The sequence below is a fragment of the Schistocerca nitens genome, chromosome 4 (genome assembly GCF_023898315.1).
Source record: "Schistocerca nitens isolate TAMUIC-IGC-003100 chromosome 4, iqSchNite1.1, whole genome shotgun sequence".
NCBI classification, from domain to species: Eukaryota; Metazoa; Arthropoda; class Insecta; order Orthoptera; family Acrididae; genus Schistocerca; species Schistocerca nitens.
In genome coordinates this window covers 376395519-376406007 of record NC_064617.1, presented here as the reverse complement: position 1 = coordinate 376406007, position 10489 = coordinate 376395519, and the positions used below count along the sequence as shown (strand labels likewise).

Here is a 10489-nt window from a genome sequence, read left to right as displayed (position 1 = left end):
GAGATATGACCTTGAAACTTTCAGGTACAAGCCAAATGTCCTACATATACACACTATTTGTATTTAATGCTACAATGTCTATTTCTTCTCTACGCATTGCTGACTCTCCTGCTTCTGGGGAAAGAAAGTGCCCTGAAACTCTGTCTTCATATCCTTCCTATTTGACAAGGCCTTGGACAGTACCGAGCGAGGTGGCGCAGTGGTTAGCACACTGGACTCGCATTCGGGAGGACGACGGTTCAAACCCGTCTCCGGCCATCCTGATTTAGGTTTTCCGTGATTTCCCTAAATCGTTCCGGGTAAATGCCGCGTTGGTTCCTTTGAAAGGGCACGGCCGATTTCCTTCCCGATCCTTCCCTAATCCGAGCTTGTGCTCCGTCCCTAATGACCTCGTTGTCGACGGGACGTTAAACACTAATCTCCTCCTCCTCCTCCTTGGACAGTTTTCGGCCGCCATAACTGATAATTTTTATCCATAAACTAAACTGTCTGGGATCGAACGGGATACACAAGAATTTTCGTTGGGTAGTCAATGACGCTACCCCTAGATCACAAAAAGTTTATAGAAGCACGGGTATTCGTTTTACAGTACGCATATTTACATGCCGTGTGTAAACGATAACTGTTTACAACGTACCAAGGAGATGTAGGTGTAGTCGAAACGAACAAATTTACTTTTGTGGATCAAGCAGGGATACAGCCTCAAACTCGGCTACAAAAGCCACCTAAAATCATCCTTTAATGTTAGTAATTCCTCACTCTTCCACTAACAAAATGTAAAACTGACGTTTGTGTAAATTTTATCTCAAAACATTGTGCGTTTTAACAGCTTAAAATTAACAATTTAATTGTTTAGTTTGTCTGGCTTTCTTACAATTATAATACTATGCTTGAAAGAGTTAAGTTTAGACCGAATAGTAAAAGTAATTACTCTTTAGTAACGTTTAAAAATATTTTTTCTTACGAGGTGCATTCAAGTTCTAAGGCCTCCGACTTTTTTTCTAATTAACTACTCACCCGAAATCGATGAAACTGGCGTTACTTCTCGACGTAATCGCCCTGCAGACGTACACATTTTTCACAACGCTGACGCCATGATTCCATGGCAGCGGCGAAGGCTTCTTTAGGAGTCTGTTTTGACCACTGGAAAATCGCTGACGCAATAGCAGCACGGCTGGTGAATGTGCGGCCACAGAGAGTGTCTTTCATTGTTGGAAAAAGCCAAAAGTCACTAGGAGCCAGGTCAGGTGAGTAGGGAGCATTAGGAATCACTTCAAAGTTGTTATCACGAAGAAACTGTTGCGTAACGTTAGCTCGATGTGCAGGTGCGTTGTCTTGGTGAAACAGCACACGTGCAGCTCTTCCCGGACGTTTTTGTTGCAGTGCAGGAAGGAATTTGTTCTACAAAACATTTTCGTAGGATGCACCTGTTACAGTAGTCCCCTTTGGAACGCAATGGGTAAGGATTACGCCCTCGCTGTCCCAGAACATGGACACCATCATTTTTTCAGCACTGGCGGTTACCCGAAATTTTTTTGGTGGCGGTGAATCTGTGTGCTTCCATTGAGCTGACTGGCGCTTCGTTTCTGGATTGAAAAATGGCGCCGGCCGGAGTGGCCGTGCGGTTCTGGGCGCTACAGTCTGGAGCAGAGCGACCGCTACGGTCGCAGGTTCGAATCCTGCCTCGGGCATGGATGTGTGTGATGTCCTTAGGTTAGTTAGGTTTAATTAGTTCTAAGTTCTAGGCGACTGATGACCTCAGAAGTTAAGTCGCATAGTGCTCAGAGCCATTTGAACCATTTGAACCATTTTTTGAAAAGTGGCATCCACGTCTCATCCATTGTCACAACCGACGAAAAGAAAGTCCCATTCATGCTGTTGTTGCGCGTCAACATTGCTTGGCAACATGTCACACGGGGAGCCATGTGGTCGTCCGTCAACATTCGTGGCACCCACCTGGATGACACTTTTTGCATTTTCAGGTCGTCATGCAGGATTGTGTGCACAGAACCCACAGAAATGCCAACTCTGGAGGCGATCTGTTCAACAGTCATTCGGCGATCCCCCAAAACAATTCTCTCCACTTTCTCGATCATGTCTTCAGACCGGCTTGTGCGAGCCTGAGGTTGTTTCGGTTTGTTGTCACACGATGTTCTGCCTTCATTAAACTGTCGCACCCACGAATGCACTTTCGACACATCCATAACTCCATCACCACATGTCGATGAATTTCAATTGGTTTCACACCACGCAAATTCAGAAAACGAATGATTGCACGCTGTTCAAGTAAGGAAAACGTCGCCATTTTAAGTATTTAAAACAGTTCTCATTCTCGCCACTGGCGGTGAAATTCCATCTGCCGTACGGTGCTGCCATCTCTGGGACGTATTGACAATGAACGCGGCCTCATTTTAAAACAATGCGCATGTTTCTATCTCTTTCCAGTCTGGAGAAAAAAAATCGGAGGCCTTAGAACTTGAATGCACCTCGTACATTACCTAATAGCCAATAAGCCGGTGGCGTTAGAAAGCGAGAGGATATTTAAAATCTAGTCGTGCAGTGCCTGTATTTTACACTGTCTCTACAGAATTATGCAGACATTGTAAAGTACAGACATTTCACTACTGTATTTCATACCAAAGGAGCTGCGCGGGGTAGCCACGCGGTCTCTGGCGTCTTGTTACAGTCCGCGCGGCTCACCCCGTCGTAGGTTCGAGTCCTCTCTTGGGTATGGGTGTGTGTGTTGTCCATAGCGTAAGTTGGATTAAGTAATGTGTAAGCTTAGGGACCGATGACCTAAGCAGTTTGGTCCCATCTTACCAAAAATTTACAATACCAAAGGAAGACAATCTGATGCGAATAAGAACGTCTCTCCCTAAGTGGGAATCGAACACTTTGCGTTCCAGGGCTATGGGACGTAGGTACTAGGTTTGAGTGGGTCCTAGAAGCGTACTCGGATAGCCGAAGTTGTTTAGGCGACCGACTGCGATAATTGTGAGTCTCGGTTCGACACAAATTTTCATATGTACTACAAATAGAATAGCTGTTGTATAATTGTATTCATAGTTTGGAAAGACATTTCACAATGATATTAAAGATCTCGCCTGGCGTACATGTGCTATCGCTTAGGTGCGTTTGCAGGTCAATTTGAGGCTGTTTCCCGGCTTGATAGACCTCCACTATCCTACATCTAAATGTTCGCCTGCACTTCGGTATGTGGTAAATATTTACCGTTTACACCCTGTATACACTAAAAGGTGTTTATTCCGGGAATTTGCACATTGTTCTGTATATAATTTACGTGCGAAACTGCGTGAAGTGCACTCAGTTCAGTGTTATAAAAATTTGTATTTTAGAGATGAAAGAAACTAAGAGTTATTGTGTGTATGTACTTGACAGCGAGCCGTCACAAACGACAGCGAGTGGAGGACAGTGTTCGTATTGATACATTAAGCTTCCTGACGATTATCTTCCTGGAAGAGCCTTTCGTCATCCGAAGCTGCGAGAAGCTGACTTTGAGGCGTTAGTCAGCCACCAGTGGCGGAAGTTTGCATCCGGTGATAACGTCACCGCACCTATCTGCGGCGACGTTTTTTCGGAGAACGCGAGATACGAGTGGGGACGCACACGTGGTCGCTCCGAGTCGCGTACGCTGTGCGCCTGGCTCATCTGCGCCGGCCGAATCAAAGTGTGGGCGTAGCAGAGATGCAGCGGCTGGCGGCGTTGACGGCGCTGGTGTGGGTGGTCGCCACGTGCTGCAGTGCTGCCAACGTGGTGACAGTGAGGCAGCCCGACGCCGACTGCGTTCCGGTCGAGGAAATCGCGACGGCGGTGGAGGCGCAAGACAGTAGCGAAGAGCACCAGCCGACACCCGCCGTGCTGTTGGCCAACGTGATTCGCGCGCGGCCTCGCTGCCCCCCGGGCTCCGCGTGGATCAAGGGACGATGCCGCCGTGTCGTGAGGTGCAAGCCTGCCGGGTCCGCGGTGGCGACCACTGCTCTGCAAACCGATAGGTAAACTCATCGGACGCGGCGCGTTTCAAGTTCCTTCCTTCCACTAGGGTCATTCCGAAAATAATCCCTCTTATTTTACTGTGATGATGCCCGGTCCAGATTCTTTTGATGTAGTACTAATTTTTGAATCTTCTAATGTCCTCTTATTTTCGTTGTACTGCGGCAGGCGGACCAAAAAAAAAAAAAAAAGTGTGTGAAATCTTATGGGACTTAACTGCTAAGGTAATTAGTCCCTACGCTTACACACTACTTAACCTAAATTATCCTAAGGACAAACCCACACACCCATGCCCGAGGGAGGACTCGAACCTCCGCCGGGACCAGCCGCACAGTCCATGACAGCAGCGCCTTAGACCGCTCGGCTAATCACGCGCGGCGGCAGGTGGACATTTTGAGTAGTAAATCCTGGCTTTTCATAGATGATGCAGTTATCTGAAATAAAATACTGTTCGCAAAACGTTGTACAAATATTCAGTCATACCATTTCAAACATGCGCAAATATTGGAAACTTACTTTAAATACTCCGGAGTGTAAAATATTGCACGTCTCAAAATTAAAAAGCACCCAGTACTATTTTCTGACTACAGTACTAATGAGGTAAAGCTGGAGTCGGTCAACTTACACAAATACATCGATGTAACAGTTTGTAGGGATATGAAAAGGAACGATCGCATAGACTCAGTAGTAGGCAAAGCAGATAACTGGCTGCGGTTCATCGGTAGAATACTAGTGAAACGCAGTCAGTTCACGAAGGAGATTGTTTACAAACCATTCGTGTGCTCATTTTAGATTACTGCTCACGTATTTGAGGCGCGTACCAAATATGACTAACGGAGGATACTAATGTGTACAACGAAGGTAACACTGGAGTTTTTCTCCACTGTGGGACTGGGTGTTGTGTTGTCCTTGGGTTCGTATTGTCATAATTGACCTTCCATTGTTGAGATGGTTGTACGGTCACGAACCTAAAGCCAATTTTCTTAAAAAAAAAAAAAAAAGGGGAACAACGGCAGCAAGAACAGCCACAGGTTCGTTTGACCTACTGGAGAGCGTGACGCACATGCTGAAGCAACTGAACTGACAAACGCCTCAAGTTCGGCGCAAACTATCCTGTGTAGGCCTGCTTAGCAAGTTTCACGAACCAAAATTAAATAATAAATCTCAAAGTGTGCCAAAAACCCAACGTATCGCTCCCGTATGGATCGCAAAGGCAAGATTAGAAAAATCGCAGAGTGCACAGGGGTGTTTAAGCCGTCGTTTTCCCGCACTCTATACCTGAATTGAACGGCAGAAAGCTTTAGGAAGTGGGAAAACGGGAAGCACCCTCCGCCATGCTCTTCACAATGGTTTGATTAGTTTTGATGTAGACGTAGATGCAGACAGCAGCAGCAAGAGAGCGTTGCAGATTGGCGTCTCGCATCGAAGTGCGTACGAAACAGACGTGTGTCATTTAATTCCTCACTGCTCAACAAATTGCGCCAATTGTAATCGGTCGACGATTGATAAATAAACACGGAGATGATACAGTAGATGCGAATGAAGTGAGGCGTTTCAGTAGAGCTGAAAAATAGCGAAGACAAAGCATGTCCCGGTCGCCTTTGCTCAGCTGCCATCACTCCTAATAAATGGGCTCGATCAAATCATCCGTGATGATCGGTGGATTACGGCAGAGGAATCGTCTGCAAATCTGGCTATCGACTGTACTGCCTTAGACGAGATATTACGATACCTCTGTATGTTCCAGACGGGCCCATCGGATATTGATGCAGATGTGGAATGAATATGGCTCAAATGGCTCCAAGCACTATGGGACTTAACATCTGAGGTCATCAGTCCTCTAGACTTAGAACTACCTAAATCTAACTAAGGACATCACACGCATCCATGCCCGAGGCAGGATTCGAACCTGCGACCGTAGCAGCAGCGCGGTTCCGGACTGAAGCGCCTAGAACCGCTCGGCCACAACGGCCGACTGAATCAATATGTGTCAAGCCTTTCGGGACTATCGATGCTAAAGACGACAGTTTCCTGAACACCATCCATGAGCAGAAATGCTAAAGACAATGTTTGGAAAGGTTTTATGCATATCTTCTAACGAAGAAGAGGTTCAAAAGACGACCATCTGCAGCAAAGTGATGTGTATTGTGTACTGGGCTGGGCAGGGTATGGTTCTTTTGGATGTCTTGAAGCATAAAGTAACTTCCAATTCAGAAGGCTACAAGACGACACTTACTAGGCTGTAAGGACAAATCTCTAGAGTCAGACCAAAGAAGAAGACACCATTCTGCTTGCAACAAGATTATGCAACGCCACACAACAGTTTCGTGACCGTGGAACTCAGGCCAAATTTGGCTCGGCTGTCCTACCGCATACACCGAACTGTTATAGTTCTCGGGATGAACGGAGTGGGCGAAAGGCTCTCCGCTGGAGGCAGGTGGAGTTTGTAATCTCGCCCCTCACCCCCTTCCTAATTCAAGTTATTGTCCACAATAAGCCAAGTCTTTCATGAAAAAGTTGAGAGGAATGAATATCACAGTAAACTTTCTAATTTACTTAGATTTTCGCGTAGAATTCTTCTTGACTATGGCTCTGATTCTTGAAGCTGAAATTCTCCCATTTTAAGCTGAAATTCTCCCATTTTAGGTCTTCATGGTTGAACTGATCTAAAGACGAGGATTGTCCAGAAAGTAAGTTCCGATCGCTCGCGAAATGGAAACCACAGTGAAAACCAGAAACGCTTTATTTACAACAGTTAGGTACACCTTCCACCAACTTCTTTATATAGTCACCGCTCCAACTTCGAGTTTTGTCGTAGTGTTGTGTCAACTTTCCAATATCCTCGTCATAGAAAGCAGCTGCCTGTGCTTTCGGCCAGTTATCTGCACTAGTCTGCAGCTCGTTGTCTGTGGAAAAATTTTGTCTTCATAGCCAGCGGTTCTTGTGATCAGAGATGAGACTCACGGGGAGCCAATTACGAACTGTATTGTGTGTGATGAAACACTTCTCATAGGGAACGCTGCAGGAGCGTCTTCATTGCCCCTGCAGTGTGCGGCCGAGAACTGGCATGAAGAAGGAACTGCTCGACAGTTGTGTTATGAGGGCTGCATGACACAGGCGAAACCTCTAACCAGGCCCTCATACTTGGCGGGAGCCGCTATTCCCTACGCATCTTTACGTGCTTACTGTTTACTAAAACTGAAAAGAGCGACGCTACACGATCGACGGGCATACTAGAGACACTGCCCAACACATCTGTGCAAAGCTTTACCGGATTTTCGCATTGGTTTCCATTTCGCGACCGATCGGAACTTACTTTCTGGACAACCCTCGTAAATCCGAAGATTGTTGTTGCAGAATTTTTGTTGTTACGTAAAATGTTTTGCCACATTTTAGTATATCATTCAGTCTTACGAATTTTCACAGTAACAATACGGAAATTACATGGTTCGCCCAAAACACAAGACTACGTGTGATCACATCAGTGGCGTGCTCACTACTTCTTCACTCTGCGAGTTATATCCATATTTCAGAGGGTTTACAATTTTCCTTGAGAAATGAATTTCTGTTCATTTCGATTATTGTTTCATAAATGAATCCAGAAATAACCATACTAAATAGTACTAGATTGCGTAATTAACAATAGAAATTTTAAGAGTGCCAAATAATTCGTAATTAAAATGTTTCTGAAAAAGATAATTTTAACTGTACTGTACCTCCACAACTGGCATGGCCTCAGACCGTGAGATGGCGGCAGGAACCCCGGAAGATGGTGTATTGGAGACGGCGGCAGAGCGTTGGTCACTTGACGGCTGAGCCATCCGGCAGTGGTCGTCGACTCGCAGCTAAGCTGCGACGAAGATATCTGTGTCAGCATTTCGTCACCAACCCCTGGCTATGCCGCGCTCTTAATCTGCTCGTAAGGCCCCTTAATATTTTGCCAGAGTGGCCTTGTCACTGTGAAGACAGGCACTACCACATGTTTTCAGCGGCGTCGCATTCCTTAGCTAATGCGGAGGACGAGTACAATTGTGTACTTCAGGGCCCTTGAAACTCCCTGAAGGCTGGTTACTGTTCGGAAAACTGGGTCGTAATGGAGGAAGCGGGAGGTATGTCTAATATGCTGCATCGGCTAGCTGCAGCTAACGCCCTGGAAACGGCGATAGACAATAGCTTTGGCCTATGCCCTTGTAGTACATTCCTAATTCAGAACATTCATACTACTTACACCTTTTTGGTCCTATGAAAGATGAAAAACGTGGCCAAGAGTTATCCAGAAGCAGATACTATTGTGAAAGCTGTAATACAGTGGCTAGCCTCAGACGGTTGGATTTTTACGAGAATGGATTGCAGGCACTTGTTCATCGTTGGCAACAATGAGTAATGGATGGTGATGGTGTGGACAAATGACAGACGAAATATGGTCCTGTTTAAATCTGTTGCGCTTTCTGTACCTGTTGTAGTTCCCATGAAAACAAATTGCAGACATTATTTTCGGAACGACCCATGCGATATTAAATTTCTGTAACAGCTACTATGTTGGCTGTCAGACTATTGGTTTATTTGTTTTACAATAGGCTACATTTGCTGTCTACAATAGTGCTTCTTCATTAAAAATAAATAACAACTCTATGATTAAATGTACATCAAACATTAGTTCAGTATTACTATTCTGCTACTGCTGCTAATATTATCACCATCAATATTACACTAAAGGCCATTAAAATTGCTACACCACGATGATGACGTGCTACAGACGCGAAATTTAGAAATTTAACCGACAGGAAGAAGATGCTGTTATATGCAAATGAATAACTTTTCAGAGCATTCACACAAGGGTGGCGCCGGTGGCGACACCTACAACGTGCTGACATGAGGAAAGTTTCCAGCCGATTTCTCATACACAAACAGCAGTTGAACGGCGTTGCCTGGTGAAACGTTGTTGTGATGCCTCGTGTAAGGAGGAGAAATGCGTACCATCACGTTTCCGACTTTGATAAACGTCGGATTGTAGCCTATCGCGATTGCGGTTTATCGTATCACGACACTGCTGCTCACGTTGGTCGAGATCCAATGACTGTTAGCAGAATACTGAATCGGTGGGTTCAGGAGCGTCATACGGAACGCCGTGCTGGATCCCAACGGCCTCGTATCACTAGCAGTCGAGATGACAGGCATCTTACCCGCATGGCTGTAACGGATCGTGCAGCCACGTCTCGATCCGTGAGTCAACAGATGGGGACGTTTGCAAGACAACAACCATATGCACGAACCGTTCGACGACGTTTGCAGCAGCATGGACCATCAGCTCGGATAACATGGCTGCGGTTACCCTTGACGCTGCATCACAGACAGGAGCGTCTTCGATGGTGTACTCAACGACGAACCTGGGTGCACGAATGGCAAAACGTCATTTTTTTCGAATTAATCCAGGTTCTGTTTATAGCATCATAATGGTCGCATCAGTGTTTGGCGACATCGCGGTGAACGCACATTGGAAGCGTGTATTCGTCATCGCCATACTGGCGTATCACCCGGCGTGATGGTATGGGGTGCCATTGGTTACACGTCTCGGTCGCCTCTTGTTCGCATTGACGGCACTTTGAACAGTGGACGTTACATTTCAGATGTGTTACGACCCGTGGCTCTACCCTTCATTCGTGCCCTGTGAAACCCTACATTTGAGCAGGATAATGCACGACTGCATGTTGCAGGTCCTGTACGCGGCTTTCTGGATGCAGAAAATGTTCGACTGCCGCCATGGCCAGCACATTCTCCAGATCTCTCACCAATGGAAAACGTCTGGTAAATGGTGGCCGAGCAACTGGCTCGTCACAATACGCCAGTCACTACTCTTGATGAACTGTGGTATCGTGTTGAAGCTGCATGGGCAGCTGTACCTGTACACACCATCCAAGCTCTGTTTGATTCAATGCCCAAGCGTATCAAGGCCGTTATTACGGCTAGAGGTGGTTGTTCTGGGTACTGATTTCTCAGGATCTATGCACCCAAATTGCGTGAAAATGAAATGACATGTCAGTTTTAGTATAATATATTTGTCCAATGAATGCCAGTTTATCATCTGCATTTCTTCTTGGTGTAGCAATTTTAATGGCCAGTAGTGTAGTTGGTCGATTACGCAATGCGCATCTTTTTTCTCTCTCGCGATACCCATTCGAGTGAAAGGTAAGTTGACCTGGATGTGGGCTAACCGAGCTGACAAACGTTCTATCCGAAGATAACATGGGTCGTATGAAGTACGAAGTACCACTTCAAGCTGTACCGGTTGTTGACAGCTGTCAGTATGAAAGTACAAGTAAGTGTTAGTACCATCTTCCTTCCTCCGGGCCAACACATCAATGAAGGGAAGGCAGTGAAAATATGCAGAGCTTTATAGAAGATTTTAATTCCAGCCCTCCCCCCCTCCCACATACACACACCAAATATTGTCTTCACTACGGGGGTGGAAGAAAAGGAA

The 10489-nt window shown here is 45.9% G+C and overlaps 1 protein-coding gene across 2 annotated transcripts in view; it reads left to right on the top strand.

Moving 5' to 3' along the window:
• Positions 1 to 3610: 3610 nt before the first annotated feature.
• The window catches only part of LOC126253137 (uncharacterized), an 87815-nt gene continuing 80936 nt past the window's right edge, over positions 3611 to 10489 (top strand). For both annotated transcript variants that reach the window (XM_049954281.1, XM_049954279.1), the window contains exon 1: positions 3611 to 4013. In XM_049954281.1, the coding sequence (XP_049810238.1) occupies positions 3706 to 4013 (308 nt within the window). In that variant the 5' untranslated portion in view covers positions 3611 to 3705. The remainder of the gene's footprint in view (positions 4014 to 10489) is intronic.